At 48.4% G+C, this 24,524-nt stretch overlaps 1 protein-coding gene across 16 annotated transcripts in view; it reads left to right on the top strand.

Annotated features, from left to right (window-relative positions):
• CPNE1 (copine 1) overlaps positions 1-24,524 on the top strand; it is a 662,572-nt gene that overhangs the window by 278,668 nt on the left and 359,380 nt on the right. For 15 of the 16 annotated variants that reach the window (XM_086932333.1, XM_086932339.1, XM_086932337.1 and 12 more), the window contains one exon: positions 13,648-13,776. In XM_086932333.1, the coding sequence (XP_086788459.1) occupies positions 13,648-13,776 (129 nt within the window). Of the gene's footprint in view, positions 1-5,488; positions 5,547-13,647; positions 13,777-24,524 lie in introns of all 16 variants that reach the window. The other variant, XM_086932338.1, reaches the window with a different exon arrangement.

The following is a 24,524-nucleotide window of genomic DNA, read 5'->3' as shown; positions in this document are numbered from 1 at the left end:
GTGTAGCCAGGATCGGTATGTTTCTTTAAGTCCCACATATCCGTCAGATCATGACTCTGCATCAACTGGTTAATGGTTCTAAATACCTTAGGTTTTCGACCAACATAAGTATCTTGCCTAAAGTTTCTGCAACCTGGCCCCAATGAAATATTCAAATCGCCACATACTATGAGCGTTTTAGACCAAGATGCAAGCTCTATCTCTAGTTTTTCTATAATTGCGGGTTCATCATAGTTCGAGCCATAGATTGAACAAACGGTTATGCCAGAAGATAGTGTTGCGATAACCCATCTTCCTTGAGGATCTTCTAACTTCCGAGTAGGCTCCCCTAGGTATAATTTGGTAATAATCGCAACTCCACAGATATTAGATGTTTGAGATGTGCAAACACATAGATTGTAACCAAACAATTTTAAAAGATCTTTTATCCCAAGGAAGATGGGTCCCTTGTAGGCAGATTGTCAAAGGAGCCTTGCCTAATAATCTCGCTCAAACGAGTCCGCTTAGTTTTATCATTTCGACCTGCCACGTTCCATGAGCATATTGTTAGCTTCCCCATTGCTGTTTTGGAAGATATTCTATACAGTCCTCTAACATTTTAAGTGGTCTTTCTAAACTGATCTGTATATAGCTTTCTGTTGAATTCCATAAATTTAGTAATATCCTTATTGCTAGCTTAAAACATGTAACTGTGAATTTAATAGTGATGCTGATATCTTTTTGATTTTTCCTTCCACCCCCTTCCCTCAAGACAACCACCCTCCTCCATCCCTCCCCCTCTCTACCATTCCCACCCAAATGAGACAACAGACTCTGTAAGATACTGTAATGATGAGCATGCAGCGTGCGACTCAGGCTCCTTTATCACATCATAATAATTCAAACAGATGCCGAGCTACACATTTACCAACGGAAAAAAAACTTTTAGAAATCAAATCGCTAACTAGTCCACCCTCCTATTTTCCATTCAGAACATCAAAAAACCCCTTAGTAAGCCACCACCCAATCAATAATCCGTATGCATTCACCATACCCCGAAAGTTTATATACAGTAGATCTGTCAGGTATTTTATATATGTTACCTACAGCCTAGTCTAAATAATGTGAGCTTAATTAAAGCTAGAAAGTTCACCATTACTAACGCTTAGGTGATATTTCATCCAGAAATTCTTTGGCTTTTATTTCTGATGTAAAAAACTTAGACTGTCCTTCCCAAATCACTTTTAGTCGAGCAGGATTGTTGAGGCTTGGGCCTTTATATCCTGAAATGGTTTGATTAGTTGGAGCAGCCTCCAGCGTCTTTCCACTGTAGTGTGGCAGAAATCCGGGCGGACAAAATATGACACCTCATTCCTGGTTCTTTTAGCCTCGGGTCGGGCCTTCTCAAACACTAATTGGCGTAGCAAAAAGTTTCCAAAATAAACCAGAATAGCCCGAGGGTACCCCCCGGGTTTCTGTGGATGTTTCATTGTGAGAGGTACTCTATGGGCTCTCTGTATTTCAGCCGCCCAGTTCCAACCAGTTAGTTCGGGGAGAGAGTCACGCAAAAGATCAATAACATACAGTCAGGCGTCCCCCCTCCCCCCACTCCCCCCTTCTTCCCCTTCCGGGACCCCTAAAACTCGTAGGTTATTCCTCCGCTGGCGGTTCTCAAATTCTTCCAGCTTCCACTTAATATCCGTCCGCTGCTCTTCATGGGAATCTATGCGGCCCTGATGGGTAGCCAACTCTTGTTTCATTAGTCGTCATTCGGGACTCCACTTCTGTAAGCCTATCCCCAATGGAGCTACAAGTTTTGGCCAGTTTGCGCTCTACCCCCTGCATTTTACGCGTTGCAGCTTGGTTTTTGCACGCATCTTGCTGTGTTGTGATGTGTAGCGATAGCCTGTAGGATAGTACCTACTGCCGTGGCTGATGTATGCGATTGAGGTTCTAGCCCCTTTTGATCATTGGAGAGAGTTTCACGCGGAGTGTTAAGTGGATTAATTGAATGATCCCATATTAAATCTCTCGAGCCCTGTCTTTTGGCTCTTTTTCTTAGAACAGTCTTAGCTCTGGAATTTGGGGCGTCTGACTGCTCGCTAGGACTTTCATCGTTAGTAGCGGAGATATCATCTTCATCATCCGACCATTCATCCCTCTCGGAGAATGAAAAAAAGTTGCTTGGATCTTTTTCTGCTTCAAGATCCACTATAGCTGTCGAGCCTTCCTCTACCATTAAGCCTGTGGTTTGAGGCTCCTTGCAACAAGTCACCGGGTAAGCTCGACCTCTCAGGAGGGCAGGCTACTCCAATATTGTCAATAGATGGCTCACCTAAACCAACATTATTATCTTGGTTTGCTGCTATCAAATTTGCTTTACAATTAGTTTTAGGTATTGCCGAGATACTCTCCGCTCTCACCTCCGGGGTCATTGACGAATTACCCTCAGCTACAGCGTCCTCCTGACATTGCTCTGGTGTCTCTGCCTCAAGTTCCACGAGGGGGGCGGCTTCATTCTGTATTCCTACTGCTGCGGGAGCTGGCTCATTCTGCCGCTGGTGCCCCGGAACCATTCCATACTGTGTAGCCACCGCGGGATCTAGCTCACTCTGCTGGCGGTGCCCCGGAACAGGAACCGGCTTTCCTGCCTCCCGAAAAAGATCTGCAACTGTAGGGCCGGTAATACAGGAAACAGCGCCCTTTCCCTTGAGGCTAGAGGGATCGGATGGGGGAGCTTTCGATGAGCCAGAGCTTGCACCCAGGACATCCTCTTGTCTCGCCATTCTCTCCGCCCTGGCTTTGGCGGCCGCTGCCACTGGCGCAGGAATCGCCGCCACTGGTTTCATTGTGGTATTTGGAGCCGCTACTATCTTGGGAGCCATGGTCGGATGTTTCAAGCTACTGCTACTGCAGGGGATGTCAGGATCGCGTGTCCAGTACAGGCGAGTGTTTGAGTCCGTTTTTTTTTCTTGAGCTTCTCTAACGTGCGTTAGATCTGCCGAGGGGTAGGCTCTACTCACTAGAGCACAAAGTACCGTCAGTCCAATGTAGGTACTAATGGAGTATATATGCGGGTGCATTCTCAGTACTCTGTGTACATTGCTTTCATCCCAAAATCCATAATAAATATAGAAATATGGTATTGCTTGGTATTGCCTGATAAAGGGAGGCTAGTTAGTTTCCTTAGCTCGGTATTCTAGATGCTCATCGTAGGAGCCTCAGTCTGTGCTGCACTGCGGTCTAGAGCACGACCGCCATCTTGCCTCAACCACCGTCGGGGAGAACCCCTTCCCTTCCCCATTTAATATTTTTCTACTATAAAGCTTTTTTAAGTCTGACTCAAAGGCAGTTACAGCTGTCTTGCCAACCTCATATTGAAAAATACTAGTGTAACTGTAGCTTCATGTAAGAATTTCAATGCTTTTTCATGCGCCTCAAATAGGACCTCTAGGGACGCTTTGGGGAACTACACTTTTACGAGTAAGCTCTCATAGCACTGTGAGGTACTGTGGCTCTGAAAGAATTTTGAGGATGTAATATCTCACTCGATAGGGATCTCTGATTGACAATTTATGGAATTGCAGGGTTGTGGGGGAAACAAAGAATGTGTCTATGTTTTCTGTGTGTGTGTGTATATGTATGTGTATATATGTATGTATGTATGTGTATATATATATATATATATATATATATATATATATATATATACACATACATACACACACATAAATATATGTGTGTATATATATATATATGTATGTAGTTAGGACCTAGTTTCCATAAGAAAAGTGTTTTTTGACTTGCCTGTATCTTTGGTGTTTGAATCTTCATAAATATATATATATATGTGTGTGTGTGTGTGTGTGTGTGTGTATGTGTGTGTATATATATATATATATATATATATATATATATATATATATATAACATCAAGAGTTTGCCTGCAATGAGAGGTCCTCGATTGGTAAGTGTTCATAAGGCATTTATTTGATGGACGAAGAGGCAGACAAAACAGCATGGTGTGGCACAGTGATTAAAAAGTCCATCCGACGCGTTTCGTGCCTGGAGGGCACTTCTTCATGGGATCTGGGCTTTCCATCAGCTCAATGCTACGGCGGTATTGAAGCTGACCTGTATCGTATCCATAACCCTACCCAGAGTGGTCGTGGCCACCCGCGTGGCCTGTTGGTCTCTGTGGTCCCTTTTGTGTTACTACTGTGAGTTGCCGAGCATTTTACTTTTCTCAAAATATGATGGAGGATGTGTACGGCCTTGCAAAACGACAGAACTGACATCACAACCCACTGGGGAAGTTATTTTGAGAAGTGAAATGCTCGACAACTGGATTCCTGAGAGCTGGTTTGAGGGCCGCCCCCTTTTCCCACCACTCTGAAAACATGTCTCCTGGTGCACTACTAGTTGGGGGATGAAGTCTCCTTGGCTCTTGAGGGTCCTCTGGGGCCAACAACTCCTCCTGTTAACTCCAGTAAGTCCCACACAGCAGGATTGTTGAGAGGTTATTGGAGGCCCGCCCCTTTCTTCACCAATCTGTAAACGTGTCTAGTAGGTAAAACAACATAAAAATTCAGTTAAACACAAAGCTTACAGGGTTGTTCTAGTTGGGCTCAGATTTCACTCGTACAAAACCATAGAAATTTAGCAGTTACCTTAGCTAACAATAACTTACGCCCCCGCAATGCACTGCTTATGACGTCACATATTACATCATTCATGACATGGTCAGTGACATCACCGATGACCAATGAAATCACTGATTACATCATCCAAAGAACCGCTCACACCCCCATACAATCTCTAGTACGCCCACTCACCCACTCAGATACCCATTCACAGACCCATACCAGTACTAAATCGACCATACAACTAGCCACACAACCACTCACTCACCCATACATCCATTCACACAGACTTACTCTTCAATACAGCCACTCGCAGACCACCTTACTTAACTAAACACCCACTCAAACAGCTACTCACACATACGGCCACTTACACACCTAGTCATTCACTCATACAGCCATTCAGACACCCACTCACCCATACAGTCACTACACACCCACTTGCGCAGCCATAGAGACATTTACACCGCCACTCACCCACCCAGCTACTCGCACACCCACGTATACACCCATATAGCCACTCAAACACCAATACACAAAAGGATGCATAGGATCACGCAGCCGCATACATACTGTTACACATTGTATCACTCCATAGCGGTGCACCTTGTATACTAATTTATCTTTTGTAGTAGCTTAGTATATATGTTTAACAATCATAAACTCTTAAAGAATACACTCACTAGATGTCATCAATGATGTTCTAGAACATTTCATGAGGCATGTAATTGTCATAGGCAGTGAATTGAGGAGGTGTAAGCTATAGTTAGCTCAGATATCTAGAATTGCTGAAGTTCTCTGCTTTTGTACGAGTGAAATCTGAGCCAAACTATAACGTCCCTGTAACCTTTGTTTTTTTTTTCCAGCGAATATTATAGTGACCATCCCTTAATAACTTTGTACCCGTCAGACGAATGTTCCTAGGTAAATAGCGATGACATGTCATTAGTTGATTGGCTAGTGACTGCCTTCACAAATGTTAATGGCAGCCATCTTGTTTTCGCCTGGAGTTTCCCTGTGTTCTGGGTTACGCTATTCGATGTAGGTACGTTTTAGGATTGCTATTTTTCCCGTACCTACCTATCACCACTTTAGTCAAGTGTTAATAGGTAGGGATAATCATTTATAAGTTTATATATTTGTTGAATAAAAAAATGTGGAGTTTCGTGGGAGTAACGCGGTGCCAAATAAAAAATTGGAAAGACACTTTTTAATGGGTTGCGGGGAGGGTACCTCAGTACTGTTGCGCTAAACATTGTTAAAAAAATAGATATTTTATTTTAAAACTTTATTTTTGAGTTGTACAACAAGTATAATAATATACCCCCCCACAATTGGCATCAATGAACTATTGCATACAGGTTGATGACCTCAATACGGCACATATGTGTACAGGGATCAGCAGGGAAGCCTTTGTCATGGGAAAAGAAAGCAACACAATAAATCAGATGAAGCATATGAACATAAGGAAACTGATGCAACCAGCGAAAAAAAGCATGCAAGTCCATCACACCCCTACCCCCTCCCCCACCCCATCAGTCCCCGAACCCTCCGGCGTAAACAGTTCCTCACTAGTACCCTCCGAGTCACTTAGGGCCAGTCCGGCACTTCACATGATCCTCCAGGCTAACAGGTCTTCCTGCAGCTTCACATCCTACGCGCGCCCTGCTTATGGGTTTCCTCCGCCAGAGACTACTCACGGACATCCCTGAGCCATGCGGAGATCTCCGGGGCCCGCCTCCCCATCCAAGTAATGGCAACCCTACGTCGCGCCAGGACCAACATAAGTTGTAGTAACTTATATGGGAGATTCCTCTTTTTAGGCTTAGGAACCAGTGCCAAGAGACAGTGTAGCAGTAGCAGTTCTATCTTAAGGCCGGTGGCGGCAGATATGTGTACCACCACGTCCATCCAGAAGCTCTTAACCAAGGCGCAGTCCCAGGCCAGATGGAAGAACCCCGCCGCCGGAAATACTTTGTAATGATACCGGGGTCATATATGTGCGATGCATAAAATTAAAGTGTGTGAGCTTGAACCGTGCATTGCATGATACTTTATGTGCGAGGCTCCCTATGCGCTTGCGCTGTCCCTGCTCCAGGGGCGTGCCCAGATCCACCCCATGAGGGCTGGTCCGGCAGGACCGAATCCTGACGCATGGCGGAATAAAGCAAGGTAATCAATCTACGCCCCCTACAGCAGGAGAGGATGACGTTCAGGGTATGTGAAGTCGGGGGCATCTCGGGAAACTGGGGCCATGCCGCCTTCTCTACTTCCTGAAGGCCACGGTAGTGTAAGTGTTGTCCCCCCCCAACCCCCAACCTGTAAGCATCCACAGCCTGCTCAAAGGACAAGAAAGAGTTACCCGGGTAGAGATCAGCCAGGGTTGCGCAGCCTCCCGCCCGCCAATCCCTAAAGGACATGTGCTCCTCCATGGCGACCAAGGGTGCCAAGATCCAGACCGGCAACTCCCTGTGAAAGGGTGCCCGTCGCAATACCCTCTCTACAAACCTCTGCCAGATGCTGGCCGTGTGTCGGACTACATACGGCAGGGACACATCTGCCCCCCCCTTCATCAGTGCGGTCTGTAACGCCCGCTCATCGACCCTACTGGCCAAGAGCTGCATCTCCCAATTGTCCGTTTCCGCAAACCACTGGGCTGCCGGCAGCAGTTTAGTCGCATAATAATACAGGTCAAACCTCTGAGCTTCCAAGCCACCTTCCTCCCAGCTCCGGACCACAGTACGTAGAGCGACCCTACTACGGTGACCCGCCCAAAGCTGAGACGTGAGCAACGAGTCGAGGTTGCGAAATATTTGTGGGGGAATAGGACACAGCAAATTCTGAAGAACATAAAGCGTCCTAGGGAGCATGACCATCTTCGTGACCGCCAACCGCCCCATAAGGGAGAGCGGTAAGGTGTTCCAGAAGGTCACCGAGCTCCGTAAAGACTCAAGCATCCCATCAACGTTTCGGGCCAAGACCTGTGCATCGGTCGAGGCCACCTGTACCCCGAGGTACCGGAACGCCTCCCCCTCCCAACTCAACCCCAGGTCCGGCAGGTCCATCAGTGGTGCCACCCCCCCCCCCCCCTGTATCCCGCCAGAGGAAAGATCAAGGACTTCCCTCGGTTAATCCTCAGCCCGAGGCCTCCCCGAACCGGTCAAGGTGCTGCAATAAAATAGGCAACGAGTCTCGCGGGCCGTTAAATAGAAGAGGGCGTCGTCCGCGTATAAGGACACCACATTACAGGTGTCCCCAACCTGAATACCCCAACGCGCCATCTCTGACCGAATACAAACTGCCAAAGGTTCTATCGCCAGCGCGAAGAGGAGCGGCGAAAGGGGGCACCCCTGTCGCGTCCCCTGACTCAAGCGCCACTCCTCCGAACGTCCCACTCCCAGCCACACTCTGGCACATGGAGCCGTATACAACAAACTGACCCAACTGCAAAAATTGGGGACCAACCCCACCACACGCAGGACCTCCAGTAGTTATCTCTAATCAACGGTGTCAAACGCCTTTGCTATATCAATTGACACTATAACCAAGTGCTCCTCCCTATCTCGGACCTTGTGGAGAATGTGGATCAACCGGCGCAGATTCATGGTGGTGTTAAGTCTCGGAATAAACCCACACTGGTTTGGGTGTATCAAGTGGACCATATGCGGCGCCAACCGGGCCGCCAAGAGTTTGGTCAGAATCTTCGCGTCTGTGTTAATCATTGTAATAGGGCGATAAGAAGCCGGATCATACTTATCCCCTCCAGGCTTCGGAATCAAGCTAATTTCTCCCTGGTTCATACTAGGCGGTAGAGCGCCACTCTCAAAGGCCTCACCATACACCTGCAACAGGAGACGGGCGACAGTGTCCCCAAATGCCCGATAGAATTCTGGGGGGAAACAATCACTCCCAGGTGATTTGGCCCTAGGGAGGCCGGCTATAGCGGCCTTTACCTCTCCTAACGTTAAGGCCGCGTCCAAGTCCTCCTGTGCATCTCCCAAGAGGATCTGAAGGGTCAAGCCCTGGAGGTACGGTACATACGTGTCCTCGGTGATCGCGGGGTCCGCAGTATACACCGCACTCGGGTGGGACCGGAGGAGCCGAAGAATGCCCACCTCAGAGAGCACCATTCGCCCGGCAGGTCCCTGCAGTGCGACTATTCTGTCGGGAGGAGACTCCGGTCTAAGGATCCAGGCCAACATATGGCCTGACTTGTGGCCTTCCCTATGGAGCCTCTGCCTGTATTGGCCCAGTGTGTACTTATCTAGCCTGTCTAAGATGTCATGGACAGCAGCTCGGGCTACCCGTTCCGCCTCCTGTTGTGCGTCATCTGGGTCCGATAAGGTTTGCCGATGCAAGAGATTGTCCTCCGCCTTCTGCATGTCATGAAGAAGCTGCCTCCGGACCTCAAATGTCAGGGCCATACACTCACCCTGCACCACTGCCTTCAAGGCATCCCACAGAGTGGAGTAGGGGATAGAAGCCTCCTCCCAGTTCAGGTCTAAATAATTGGTAAGTGCAGTTTGCACATGGTCCCTCCCCACCGGATCCTTTAAGAGGTCTCTCGGCATCCTCCAGCTCCGAGGGCGGCAGGGCTGACCCTCACAAGTCAACGCGCATGCCACTGGGGAATGGTCTGGCAAGAAGCGAGCCTGATGAGTGATCGTCAATGAGACGGAAGTGTCTGTTTGCTACCAGAACCCTGTCCAACCGGCTATGTGTTTTATGTGTGGGTGCAAAACAAGTGTACAGTTTTTGGGTAGGGTGACGTTAACGCCAAACATCAGTAAACCCTAAGTTCAGCAGCACCTCATTCGCGGCCTCGTGCCCGCGCGAGGTGGGAAGCGATCTAAGTCAGGATCCAGGACACAATTAAAGTCCCCCAATCAAAACAGAGGGGTTTCCAGGTCCGCTACACGGACCTCCTGCAGGGTCCGAAAGTACTCGGGGTCATCTACATTGGGTGCATAGGAGTTCAAAATAGTAATATCCCACCCATAGAGTTTCACCCGCAGGAGCAGGTATCTACCAGATACGTCCGCCTCCATGTACTGAATGGCGAATGGGACCCTGGTTGCCACCCATATGAGTACCCCTCTAGCATACGTGGAAAAGGACGAATGAAATAACTGACCCGCCACTTTTTCCCCAGTTTACGGGCCCCCTCGTCATCTAGATGGGTCTCCTGCAGACACGCAATGGAGACCGCGTGCCTACGGAGGTAGGAAAGGACTCTGTCTTTTAACGCATGTTCCCAGCCCCCTCACATTCCAACTTAAGAACTTATATCCCATGGCCTGCCACCTGGCCCACCTGGGGCCCCTGCTCTACCTCCCGCGACCCTCCCACCCGTGCCCGACCTGCAACACAACTGATGCCGAAAACATAACCCCCCCTAACACTCCCCACGTACCCCCCCCCCCCCCCCCCCCGCCCCCCCCACCCGCGAGCAATCTTCCTGCAACAACCAAACCAGCTAAGATGCCCTTCCCCTGCTGGTGCCAGGACGTACATAGCGACCCCATGTACTCAAACGTTCCAACCACCCCAACAAGAAACGGAAGACCCCCCCCCCCCCTCCCCCTATCAGTCCCCAGCACTTTCAGCCCTTCAGTAAATCATGTGTACCTCTGACTCTTAAATGTTAGTCATGCGGCCACCAAAGACCCCCCCCCCCCTCCGGAAGAGCCCCCCACCCACACAGCCACCCGGGTCCCGTCATGACTCCTAACACCCTTTACAATAATGCGTCCAAGGGGCCCAGCCCTTAAGCAATGATACTCCTTCAGGACTGAGTCTCTACGGCAGGTAATGATTCTCCACGTGTCTCCAGGATCGTGTCGACAGTGGGCGGGACAGCGTCCAGCGGTGGCGGCAGGGTGTCCAGCACCAACACATCGTCCTGTGGGTGATCCGGCCATGCCCCCGGAAGGTCCGTGGCCTCCGTGGGCTCCAAGTGAAGGGCTCCGTCGTCTCCCACAGTGACTCTCCGGCTCTCCGCACTGCCATCGACTTCTGGTGAGTGCCTGCGCTGGGACCATCCTTTCCTCACAGGCCGCGCCCCCCACGTACTATGGATCGACCCCGTTCCTCCGGCGGGAGTGCGTCCCCTCTAATCTCAAGACTCTCCCACACTTCTGCAGGCCCATCGAAGAAGTGTGCCCTTCCTTGGGAGAGGACCTTGAGTCTTGCAGGATACAGTAACATATATTGCAGGTTCATGTCTCGAAGCTTCTGCTTGACTGCTAAGTATGATTTGCTTTGTTCCTGAACCTGGCGGGTGTAGTCCGGGTACACTTACACCCTTGAATTCTCATAGGAGAGGTCCACTGTTTCCCTCGCCACCTTGAGGATGCAGTTCCTATCTTGGTAGTTCAAGATCTTCGCGATGAGGGCTCGCGGCGGAGCACCAGGACGCGGCGGGGGAACCAGGGACCTATGAGCTCGTTCGATTACTAAGACATCAGAGAGTCAGGTAGGACAAAGCGTGGTGCAGATCCAGTGTTCCAGAAAGCGCTCCGCATTCCCCATCTCCGCTCGTTCAGGAATGCCCAGGACTCTAATGTTGCTGAGGCGTGCCCTCCCCTCAGCATCCTCAGCCCTGCGCTCCAGCTCCCCCGTCGAGGCGGTGAGCAGCGTCACCGTTTAAGGGATGCAACCTCCTCCTGCAGTTGGACTATGTTCCCTTCCGCCGCATTAACTTTGTCCGTGACGTTAACGTTACGAAGATCCGCCCTCAGTAGGTTCACATCAATTGAAACCGTCTCTATCTGCAGGTTCCAAAGCAGTGTGGGAGCCCTGTATGGCCTTGAGCAGCTTGGCCCTGGACGGCTCGCCAGAACCCACTGTTGCATTATCCCCCTCGCCCGGGCTAGTCTGACGTGTAATGCGCTGGGAAGGGAGCCGCGGCGTAGTATATTGAGTGATGGTATTACGCTGTGAAGCACGGGCCATCCTGTCCTTGCGCATTGTCCAAGGCACTGCGAACCACGTTTAAGTGTCCCAGCCAGCCCGTGCCAGTAAGCGAGCTCCGGTCCACAGCGATCCCCCGGCAGTCTCCCAGTGCGTGTCCTGCTAGAATCCCACAGAAGTCCGTGTCCCCCCTCACCTCCTCCGCAATCTCCAGCCGGTAGTCACAGCGGAAGGGCCCCGTCTCACAGGCAAGCACCCCAGGAAAACTGCGCTCGGCATGGAGCAGTCCTTCGGAGCACACAGTTCGTCCTCCCGCCGGCTGTGGTGACGTGGCGGGCACGCGTAGCCCAGCAAGCAATGTCCTCTCTTGGGACCGCTCTGTCGTCCCCCACCAGGCAGCAAAACGCCCCTCAGGGAATTATATAACATCCTCCAGGGCCAACGATAGCTATGCGGGGGCCCGGCCTGAAGCGACCAACGCCCCTCACCCCTCGACTCAAGCGTGTGTGTGGGGGGGGGGGGGCGGAATCAGCACCAAAGAGCCAGCCAGAATGCCTCACAACTTCTAGGCCCCCCTCCTGGCCAGGAATCTCACTGTGGCCCCCTGGGGAAAATGGGCCCTGAGCCACGTCCAAGCCACAGAACGGACCCCACCACAGAAGGCCTTGGACCAGTGGTGGGTCCCCCCGCCTCTCCGCTCCTCCGCTCCTGTGGCTCACTGCTGGGCCCCGGTGGGACGGGGTCGCGGACCTCCGTCACCCCACGTCACTCCACTCAACCGGCCGCCAGGGTAGGCCACTGGAACGTCCCGCTTCACATGCACAGCAGGCAGGGGCCGCGAGGAGGACCCCAATGACTGGTAGGGCCCCAACAGCCCCAGCGCACACAGGCCAGGCCACACGCTCCAGGCCCGGTAGCGCTAGGCCCTGCTTCCGCCGTAGCTCCTCTGCGCGGCCGGCAGTCGCCGGTCCCAGGGCTCCGGGCCACACCCCCACCACGGCAAGTCCTCTAAGGCCAGGGGAGCGGAAGGGTGATGTACGCCGCGGCCCAGGAAACGGCTGCGGCCTCAGGCTGCCTCCGACCGCTGATCGCGGGTAGCCCGCAGCACTGGCCTCAGGTAGCGGGCTCGTCGGGCGGCCACCGGGAGGGCCCAGGTCGCGGGTCTCCGCCCACAGGCGCCGCAATTTTCGATGCCGATGGAAGCCTCAGGTGTTCCGGCCAAGAATTCCACGGTAAGATTGGGCCGTGGGCACCAGCATTTGGGCTAAATCGGGATGTATAGGGCAGGCTGGCGGGGAGCCGTGGGAGACTGTCCTGACGGCCATATTGCTAGGACACGCCCCCTTACCCCCCCCCCCCCCCCCGAAAAAAATATATATAGAAAGTTGTAACTATTTTGCTCTACCTATTACCACCTAGATAAAGTGGTAATAGTTAGGGCAATAATACCAAACCATATACTTTCCTACATTGGAAGGCGTAACACAACATGAGGAAGGTGTACTTCGAATACATTAAGATACAAAAATTATAATTAGTTACCTTCACTAGTCAAAAACAAAATCTACACATCATAACATGTAATACTGCTAAATTTAAACAAAATGCAACACCTGGTTTGGGAACAACGCAAAAAATATAACTACATGGCTGTTACACACAGCTATCAACCCATCACATCAACAGTTATAAGCACCATATATCGTAGCATACAGTGAACTGAACACTGCATACTATAGCACAATATAGAAGTATGTTATATATAACTTTACAAATACCCTATTTATATATACAGCCACAAAATTAAAATTTGCATTTAAAAATTCATTTTTTGGAGATATAACATTTTGTTTTGATATAATTGTACTGTACCTTTCATTTGATTTACAAACTCCACTTTACGCCACTGCACTTTACGCTGTTTACAGTATGATTGGCTACTTATGGGGGGGGGGGGCCGAAATATTACTTTGAATCCATCCAGTTAACCTGCAATTTCTGAAAGATCTTTATAAACGCTACCCACTCACAATCCGCTTTTTCTCTCTACTATTTTGCATTTGTGGATGGTGACTTTGAGGTTTGTTAATCTTATTTTTAATTTTTTTTTCAGATGGCTCAGTGTGTGACCAAAGTGCAGTTGTCGATATCATGTGACAATTTGATGGACAAAGATATTGGCTCGAAGTCGGATCCTCTCTGCGTAGTGAGTCAAAGTGTTGGAGATGGGAAATGGGCTGAGGTAAAAAGTTTTAAAGCTACTCTTGAAGCATATAAATACTCAGTGTAGTGGATTTAAAATTGAACTTTTTTTGCCCCATTCTTAACACGATATTTAGGCAATTGTACATATCCTACTATGAGATACGGTAGGCATAGACCATATTTACCAGTGGTTCTTGCCACATACTAGTTTTCATTAGTGAAGAATTTTAAAAGATGTTAAATTTAACTTGGTTGAAAACAAGCATCCGCACATCCAGTAGGGGCGGATTTCATTCGCTAAAGCATGCAGGAGAAAAACATTAAATAGTCACACAGCCTGCTCCTGCTGGCCCCCTTGTGTGTCTCACTCTAAAGTAGTGACTCCTGCTGTTCAATGCAAGCACGGAAGTGGACGCAGGAAGATATACACAATAAAACAATAGATGAGAGATGAATGCACAACTGGGTTGAGCCAAGATGTTATTGACAAAGTCTGAAGCCAATGCTTGAAATGATCTTGTTAAATAAAGCCAGTGGGTGAACGGTGAATACAAAGCCCTTTGTTTGTACATAGATCTGTTTGACAGCTGTGTTGTGGAAACCCCAGACCTAAAAAGTGTTCAGTGCTCTAGCAATCTGGTCAGTTGATTTCTGTGCATTTGTAGGTCTCGTCTGGCGAAAGCAGCGCGCATACGCTGCTCTCGTCACACAAGAGTTGAAGCCCCACCCAACTTTTTAATTGGTTCACGTCATCGCGCATGCAAAACGCTGGCTTCAGATTGTAAAGGAGGTTTTTTAGTCCCTCCTTGTTGCCGCCTTGTCTCCTTTTGGCCCCGCCCACTGGGATTTGATCTTTTACCGGCAGCAGCACACACTGCTTCATTAGTCGGTATGCACTTTTTTTTCCACATTCGGCTTTGGCAAAGTCAGCCACGTGTTTATTTTCCCATCGTGCTTTCACATAGTGAAAGGGCGATGGGAAAATAAACATGCGGCTGCCTTTGCGGAACTGCGCTTGTTTGCTGACCATCCATTCTGCTCCTGAGAAAAGAGGTAATCTAAATCAGGCCTCATCCTTCAAAGCGTTTATCAATAACGATGTTATTGGATTCTGCAGTGAGCCACGTGAGGCTCAAACAGTAATCCGTGTGCAGCCAGCAGAAAGCGCTGCAGAGTCAAAAAGTCGTTGTTTATTTACGCGTCGCTCTGTGCTGTTGGGCTCGAGCTGCGTCCTACAGACCAAGCCAAAATAAACCGAAAACGGTCGGGTGATTTGTGTTCCGTAAAGTCGGATCCCGTCAGGCAGTTAGGGGTGTTTTGGCAAAAGGCTGGTCTCTATTTAGAGTGTCATAGTGGGCCAAAAACTATTTTTGCATCGCGCTTGAGTGAAAGCCCGATGCAAAAAGAAACGGCGGGAATGGTGGGTGCTTGTCTTGTATTGACTCTAAGCATAGCTCCGCCTCCATCGTTCGGCCTGTTAGCTCCGAGGCTTGCTGCGCCCTTAACAAGAATGTATACGCACATCGAAATACTGCAAATAACTGACGAGAATCCATGTTGACAATGTCACATTTGGTTACAACCCACTGTGGTTAGCAAGAGCCTATGACGCCGCCTTTCGGTTGGCTCCACGTTCTAATTTCCATCGCAAAGTACTGCAGGAGCCAGCCACTCTTTTACCCTGCCTAGCCCGAGTAACTGCACCTATACCAGGCTCGGTAGAAGTTTGCCGGATCTTTACCGCTTGCAAACTAAAAATGTCGGAATCCTCGGCACAGGCGGTGAATCAGCCGGAGTTGGCAGCGGTGACGTTGAGGGAGCAGTAATGTCTTGCGAACTAAAGGGGGTTGTGGCAGAAGCTGTCATGACAGAAGCTGTCAAGGGAGTAAAGTGTTTGTAGGTTCACTAAGACTAAGTGGGTTGTCGTAGAATGCTAGATACCTTGTTTCCATTTACGTGATTACAATTAATAGGTCTGTGCCGACCAGTGCTTAATTTGTGCCGGTGCTTTCCGGTGCTTAGCACCGGCACTTACTTTTCAGGGCCGGGTCTACACCAATCTGCACGACTTATTTTAATTAATACCGACTGCTCAGTGACTCGCAATCGGCTCAGAGTGGTTCTGGGTCTCCTGAGTCCCAGTGTGGTTCAGTTCAGTGAAGCCAGTCAGTGTGAATGCGAGCCTGGAGCCGATCAGCTGGAGCAAAGTAATTGCTCACTACATGTATCATTAATCATAATAATGATACTCACCTGACTCTTGGCGTCATCATGGCGGGCGCGGACTTTAGTTCAGACTGTTGTGTTGCTGGTGGTGGGCGGGACTCGGGAGCAGTACTGGGCGGGAGTCAGACAATGATTGGGTCGGATTTGGTTGTGCGCGCTGCACGCAGATTTGTTTCCGCTTGCTACGGCCCTGCACCTCACATGTTAGAGCCAGTCCGATCTAGTCGTGGGCAGGCAGCACAATCACCACCAGGCGACCTATCAATTAAGAAAGTGCCCCGCAGGCAGCCCTGGCCGACCCCGATGAGTGTAAGGAACTGTAAGTAATATATCACAATAGGGCCACGGGGTTACGTTTTTAAAGATGGCCCTCCCTGCCCCAAGTTTCCTCAGCATTCAATTTATGCACAGCACCCTGCCTGGGCTGGCCTGGTGTGGCCCACTAGCGGCCACCGGCGCCGTAGTCCGGTCCGGTACACTTTATTATCACAATAGGGCACGCCGGGCCGGCTGGCTGGTGTTAAAGGCCTTTCCCGGGCCCTGCCTTTGACCTTCGCAGTTTCCTGCGCTCCTCCCCTCCCAAACAGTTTACTGACTGTTTAATAGTGACTTAGTCCTTAGAGGCTTTATCGGGTCAAAGCTGGCGCAGGGAGTTGTTCTGGCCTCGATCTCCCTAGTCCCTGCATGCTTCTGTTCAGCCAAGGCCAGCCGCCCGCCTGGCCCAGGTTAAGTTGTGAAATGCCAGCATGCCGGATGTTGTAGTTGCTGTGCAGCAGGCAGCGTGGCGCGCGCTGATTCTTACCCTGATTGCCCATTGCCACCACAGAGAGTTTATCCATTACTAAAATCCCAACAGAGGCTTTTGGCAGATAATAGAAAGTCGCTCCATTTCACGCATTAAGTGGTCTATACTGCTTTGTGTAGTTCGAAAGGTGCTGCCTATCATGTCCATTAGGCTCTTTACCCTGTGTTTAGGGCGTTCCTGGCAAAGCCCCCCTCCCCCCCCCCCCCCCCCCCCCCCCCCCCGCCTTCCCAAACACCAGTTGCAGGGGAAGGGTAGTGCTTTGAATGAGGGGGTTGGGGCGAATATATGACGTTACAACGAATTCCGTTGCAACGCATGCCTTTACCACGCATGCGTTACAACGGAATTCGTTCACCACGCATAACATTTACCACAATTACTAGCGTGGTGACGTCATAGTCGTTAAGAGAAAGCGGAAGTTTATTTTCCGTTTTCTCTTAAACGACGCTGATACCCGACGTGACTCCAGGTGAGTTTCTTTTTTGGGGGGGAGACCCCCCCAACCCCCCCCCCCCCCTTTTTATTTTTTTACCTTTACCACATATACCTTTACTACAAACCTCGTAGTACAGGTATGCGTGGTAAAGGCTTTCGTGTTAACCACGCATGCGTTGTACTGCATGCGTGGTTAACGATTTCGTTGTAAAGGCTTCGTTGTACTGGCCGTTTCCCGGTTGGGGCGGGCAAATTTATCGAGCCGCTTGCTTGTTGATCGGGTGGTCAGATCTCTGAGTGAGTTAATGGGTGTATTTTTCACCAGGACTTAGGAGGGGCGGGGGGCACTCAGCTCTCGGTAAGTGGAGGCCTATTTTTATTTTTAGCAAAAAATTCCCACACTAAGAAATCATAAGGCCCCTGTGCAGTCTGCACCAAGCCTGTGATGCTGCCAGCCTCGCCTTCTCCAGTCCCTTCTGGCCGGCTCAGCATGCGCACTTTTCAGAAGTGTTGAAGCCTGCACTGCTTTTTTTCTCTTTTTGAAATAAACATCACCCCACCCCCAAGGCCGTCATTCAATCTGGTAGAGCGAAAGCACTACATATTTAACTGCGCAGGTGGTGGTTGCTCTGCCTTGCCACTGTGGCCCTTGCACGCATTTCCATATTATCCCCTTCGGGGCTATTGACGAGCTGGGCTCGTCATCGCGCTTACCTGTCCTGCGCGGATGACAAGGCCAGCTCGTCACGTAACGCGGTAATTTTGAAATTGCCGCGCACAGCGGGAAAAGCCGCCGCGGCGAAGCGGTTAAGTAATGCTTATGGTGCATGCATAAGAATTAAATATTATACTGCCCTGCCTTTCATGCCTCGCTATCAACTTGACACGTATTTACCTATTATTTAATGCATATTCTCTGTGTGGCACATAGCATAAGCTTTAAATAATATGCAAATTCGTGCCTGGACTCCCCAGTATGCAGGAGCCCCTCACTTAGGATATGTAACCCCTCGCTGACTGCCCCTCGACTTGCACACGTGCACAGGGCTCCCTGGGTGCTTCTGTTCTGTGACTTCGAGTTTTGGACCAAGACTGTGTGAGGCTTTCTCCAGGGTCTTCGAGCCACGAGGATATAGGGTGGCTCAGGTAGAGCGGACTGGTGGTGGCGAGTGAACTGCTAAGTTTGCATTGTCAGACCTTAATGTGGGCCATTTCAATGCTTCCTAGCCTGGGCCACAGGTGCTTGAAATAGGGGTGTGGGTGCTGTTTCATCACTCCTAAAATAATCATGGTAGAGTCAAAAGGGGAATGGAAAAGAAAATGCCTTTACTTTATTCTTTTCATCTTGTGAGGTTTGCTGTGGGTGCAAACGGGTCAAATGGCAGGCTATGTCATCTGATAAATGTTTAACATTTTTAAACGGAGAGTGGTATTTACTTTTATTTCTGTACCTCTCAAGTTAGTGGTTTTTGTAAAACGAACTATCAGTAAAAGTCAAGGAACTGCAAAAATATTTCCAAGTGTATCAGCCTTTAAAGAAGTGAAGCACGTTATTTTGTAATTCTGATTTAATAGGATCAAATTTAATTCAGACACCTTACTTGGTGATGTGCAAATTGTAAATAATTTCAGAAGCCCAATTTCTACTTATTATCGTTTGATTGGTACATAGTTTCATTAGTAAATCTGCATGCCAGTGGGAGTTTTGGGCAATTTCAATGGAAAATGTGCACAGCATCTTTAGTAATATGTTTGCAACCATGGTATTAAAATAGCTCCACTGCATACATACCACACCCCCCTGCCGGAAAGGGCAAGGCTAATTTGCTATGCTTGTTCTTTGTGTGATTGGATTTTTCACAATCATATGACTTCAGTGATGGCTTTGTAATTTTAGCCAATTTGTTCCAAAATTGTGCTTTAAATGCACTTTTGATTTAATCTTTTTCAAAATGTTTGCGGGCGGATGAACCTCCTATCAAAATCTTACTTGAGGAAGGCTAGTGCCAGATGAAGATGTGGATGAAGATGTGGGTGGAGCCAATATAGTACGTGGGTGGTACCAATGAAGGGAGTGGGTGGAGCTGGGGGAAGTGGGTGTGGCCTCCGAGAAAAATTTGAGCACCTGGACTTCATATTTTACAAATTAAGCACTGGTGCCGACAGGGAAATATTTAAAGCCCAGAACAGTGCCAACCCAATATTTTGGCGATTTGACCCGACTAATCTAGAGCCATTGGATTTTTGTAGTTAAAGCACTCAATGAGAGTACATGCGTTTTCAAGTTGCCTTGATAGTGTGCTTCTTCTCTGTGTTCCGTAATCCCCTCTCGCTTGTGTGCTACCCTGCATGCTCCACATTTCTCTTTCGTCTGTGTGCTTTTCCCCCCAACTTGCACTTGTCATTCTTGCTTGCCTCTGTCCTCTTCTACTTTGATGTGCTTTTCTTTGATGTGATATTCTGCACCTAACTAAGTTTTTCTCGACCATGTGCATTTCTACCAACCCTTCTATCTGTGTTGCTTTCTCTCGTCTGTGTTCCTCTTTTCCCTCACCATTGCTTGTGTTGCTCTCTCACCCTTGTGCTTCTCAACCACCCACAGATCTTGTGTGCTTTTTGGACCCAGCTCTCCGTAATAGTCTCTCGCCCATAAGTTTCTCTGCCACTTGCTGTGCGTTTTATTTCTCTTGCCTGTGTTTCTCTTCCCACTCCTGTGCTACTGTTGCTCTCTCATCTATGTGCTTCTCTTGACCATGTGCTTTTCAAACACTACCTTCCCTTTTGATTCTCTGCCAGAGCTCTGTGTTCCTCTTTCTTGCCCATGTACATTTCTGCCCCACTCTCTGTATTCCTTTGTCTGTGAGCATCTCTCACCTACGTGCTTCTCCCTTTGCCTTGTTTTCTCATGACTGTCACTGCATTTGTTTCCCTTTTGCCATGCTGCACAGCATCGGCTATGCTGCATACTATTGCTAAAAAAACATTGGTGCGGCATAATACAAGCCCACGTGGAATATCTGTGCTGTCTTAGGTGGCAGTTCAGAGTGCTGGTTAAATGTTGTGTTGAATATTTATGGTGGGTTGCTTAAAGGGGACTTTTTTTTCTTGCTCTGTTAGATGCATTAGAACTATTCTGGCTAATATTTCTTGTTAGATGGAGTAGTTAGAGATGTGTTGATTTTCGCTGTATGTCGAATTGTCCTGTGTGCACGTTTCTAGACCGAAAATGGGGGTCAATCCACGTATTTAGTTGGGAGCATGCACCAGGCAGGTATTATGATAAATATACTTATATCAGATGGCAAAAAACAGTAGCTGTGCGATCCATTAAAGGCGGAGATAGTGTCTACTGCTGAGCTACTCCCACCCCCCACAATACCAAGTTAACAAATAAGACCAATCAAAGTTGGTATCCTGAGCAGAGTCATTGCAACCTTCTAAAAGCCCAGATCTCAATATACTCCTAAATTACATGAAGTGGTATACTCCTGCCCTTTTAACTGTTTCTTCCATACTTTCCACCTTCATTTTGTATAGAATGACACCTCCGTGTTAAACAGTCAAAGTGCAAGCAGCTATGTTTGCAACAGATTGTAACTCTTCTTTTATTGGTTCATAAGCTCAACTCGCAAAGATATGTACCTCAAGAAAAATCGTCCTGCAATCGGCCCCAGATGCATGTTCTTTTTTCTCAGTCTCCAATTCCCAGACTTCATTAGGGCTCTTCATAATTTTTGTAATCCACGTAGCCTAGTGTAAAATGCTTTGACACCAACTGCTTCACTGCAGCTATAAAGCACACACTAGCCTGGTGAAAGTCTCTTGGCACTGTATGACACCCTTTTTAATCGCTCTTAGGAGACAGAATGGTACATTATCTGACCATTAGAGCATCGTAGAAGGGTCATCATGACTCTGTAGCATTGGCAGCTGGCATCTACCAGGATGGGAGGAGGGAGCCGTGCGCGTGGGAAAATATTTTTCAAAACAAGCATTAAAAGTGCAATAGGTCTCGCATGTCATTAAGTTAAAGCCATTTGCTTTGCTATAGAATCCCATTAGCAAAGCAAATGGGATTAACTTAATCAAAGGCGAGACCTATTGCATTTGCAATGCTTGTTTCATCTGTCATGGTCTGTATTGAATGAAGACCTTTTGCATTTGTCTAAAATTCTTCATGAACCTGCAGTTTGTATCACATTGTAGATTAATTTCGCTTTGCACACATTTTCTGCAAAAATAGAGACAAACAAAAAGGAAAATATTGAGCATCATAACATGACAGTCTTGACATGTCCATTTCTCCATTTTGATACTGAAGAATTATTGTGTTCTATTGAATGTTTGCTCATACTATGCAGCCAAAATTGCTCATCCTTATCATATAAGCAGTGGAACTGTGTGTGTGTGTGTATATATGTATGTGTATGTATATATATATATATATATATATATATATCTCGTGTTTGCATATATACATGCATGTATGTGTATCTATATTTGTGTATGTATATGTATGCGAAGAAAGCTTCCGATTGTTTGTGGAAGAAACTCCCGTATTCCGAGTTCTAATAGGGAATGACTCGCACACCAAGGTCTTATTTCGGAAGATTGGTGTATTGATATTCAATGTCAACACGTTTCGGCGCAAGGGTCTTCACAAGGCTTGTGAAGAAGACCCTTGCGGTCGAAACGCATTGCTGTTGAATTTAATACACTAATCTTCTGAAATACAATCTTGGTGTCCGAGTCTTTTTGTATTTGAACTGAGAATACTGGAGTATATATATATATATATATATATATATATATATATATATATATATATATATATATATATATATATATATATATATATATATATATATATATACATACACATACACACACACACACACACGGTGGGAGGAGCTGGTCTTCATGAAACAGTATGCCCACTTATTCTCCAGCAACATAGTAGCATGGTTATGATTCATCAATGACTTCTTTGTTGTTTGGAAGGGGCCAATTCAGAGTGCACAGGATTTTGTTTCAGAGATTAACACAAACAACCTCAATTTAAAGCTTACATGTGACATCAGCCGTGAGACTATCACATTTTTAGATACCAAGGTATATATCGCCCACAAAGGTCTGGCAACAACCCTGTTCTGAAAACCTACTGCGGGCAATTCGGTATTGCGCGCGACAAGTGCCCACCCCCTCACTTAATTAACAACATCCCCTATGGGGAGATGTTGAGAATTAAGAGAATTTGCTGTGAGGAACATGATATGAGGGAAAAGCAAGAACAATGTAAGAATAGATTTTTACAACATGGGTACAAAAACCGTACAATTGAAGCAGCAATATCTAGATCTAGAGCAAGGCAGGACTTATTACAATACAAATCCAAGTCAAATGGAACAACGGGTGCCACCCCGATGGAACCAACTAGATTAATACTGGGGTACTTTGTGAGTAATAAAAATGCCTTTAAAGCTTGGTATCTTAACACATTTGCTCCATTTTCATAGGCAGAGGACAAAAGTTGGTTTGTTTTCCTACTCGCCAGAAGGGCGGGTAGGACCTAAAAACAGCTCGACCTTGTTAAATTTAGCTCGACTATGCGAGCAGTCGAGTGGAATTTTTGAGCCCTGAGGTAGTACTAAACGACCAGTGCATAAAATAATTTTGCAACACACACGTGCTATTGTAAATAAAGACCCCAGTCACCCAGTGGCTAGGCACTTTAAGGAACAACATCAGAGTAACCTCAAACATTTTAAATATTATGTGTTAGACACAGTGACTTTTAATAAAAGGGGTGGCAATAGAGAAGCCAGACTTCGGCGTTTGGAAACTAGATGTTCGAGGCATGTCGGCTGCTGAATTCATATCTGTGCATAGATCGCCGCCTAGTGTTGGGTCCGTTTGATCGCACATTGTTGTCCTGGAAGAGTCTTCGAAGTATCACGAGATAGGTGGCTCCTCCCCTGGACTGCAGTGCGCATGGGCATCGACTCCATCCTCAGATTGTTTTTTTCCGCTATTGGGTTCGGATGTATATTGGTTCACTCTAGTCGGAATCGATATAAACTTTCTTAAGGCCAAAAGGCCTTTGGTTTTTCTTGTCGGTATAGTCTTGCGTTCGGTGCCTGATTCTTCCAGCTCGGTTCCGAGCCGGATTCCATAAAACCGCGTGCTTTCGATGCGGAAGGCCCAGTCGACGCCACAGACCCTATCGACTGATCATCATGGAACGGAGCCCGTTCAAGTGATGTCCCGTGTGTAACTCCAAGTATCCCCACATCGACGTCCACCCGGTGTGCAACAAGTGTCTGTCGCCGGATCACGATGAAGCCAGTTGCATGGCTTGTTCCCGTTTTTTCGATCCAAGAAAAAGCTTAAGCATCGACGCGCTGCGCGCCAGGAGGCCCAGCAGACTGCACCGGCGCCTGTGGACATTTTCGATGCCGGGGATGATGAGGGAGCTGACCGGGAGGTTGGTGAGAACCTGTCGGAGGTCGACTACAACTACAACTACGACGCGGATGCTGAAATGCTCAAAGCGGAAGAAGTCGACGAGGTAGGAGACGACGATGGGGCCTTTGGGGCCATGGAAGATAGCTCGAGCGAAGAGCTAACTCAGACTGACATTGGGGCCGAAACGCTTCAAAAGGCTCAGGTCGAGGGATCGCCACTAGGCCTTACCCAAGATCTTCCAATGGGTTCTACGGCCCCGCCTTCGGGCTCGGCTACGGACATTGCTATTGAGCCGCACCCTGCAAAATCGAAACCGAAAGTGAAAACAACGGTCTCGACGCAAGAGAAAGCACTGGTGCTCCCCCTCGAAACCGAAAGTGCGCATTGCTTTGGTCTGATCGAAGGCCTCGGACCTCTCGGCACCGACTAATCAAAAGGGTGTTGTCGATCCGAAGACACAGGTCAAGGGCGTCGATACGAAGTCTGCCACGCCGAAGACAAAGGTCAAGGCAGTCGAGCCGAGTAAATCGGCGCCGAAGACGGTCGACACCAACAAAGGACTCTGTGATCCGAAAGTTCTCGAGACTCTGCTTCAACAAGACAAGGCCTAGAGCGGCACAACCCACGAGTCCACGTCTAGTGGTGCCTCGAAGCATTCCGTCGACTCGGCGCGGCCGTCCGCTGCTTTCTCCAAGCAGGTGCTGGACTCCCTAAAGCGCATCAAGGAGAAGGCCTCGACTGTTGGGCCAAAAGATCCTCCACCTTCGAAGCCTGTAGATAAACCTCAAAAAGCGTTGACACCCATTCACTTCACGTTGCCGCCAAAAGTGGCGCCGAAGGCTTTCGCCCCTAGG

This window comes from Lissotriton vulgaris, chromosome 7 (assembly GCF_964263255.1).
Source record: "Lissotriton vulgaris chromosome 7, aLisVul1.2, whole genome shotgun sequence".
NCBI classification, from domain to species: Eukaryota; Metazoa; Chordata; class Amphibia; order Caudata; family Salamandridae; genus Lissotriton; species Lissotriton vulgaris.
This window is presented reverse-complemented; position numbering and strand designations above follow the sequence as displayed.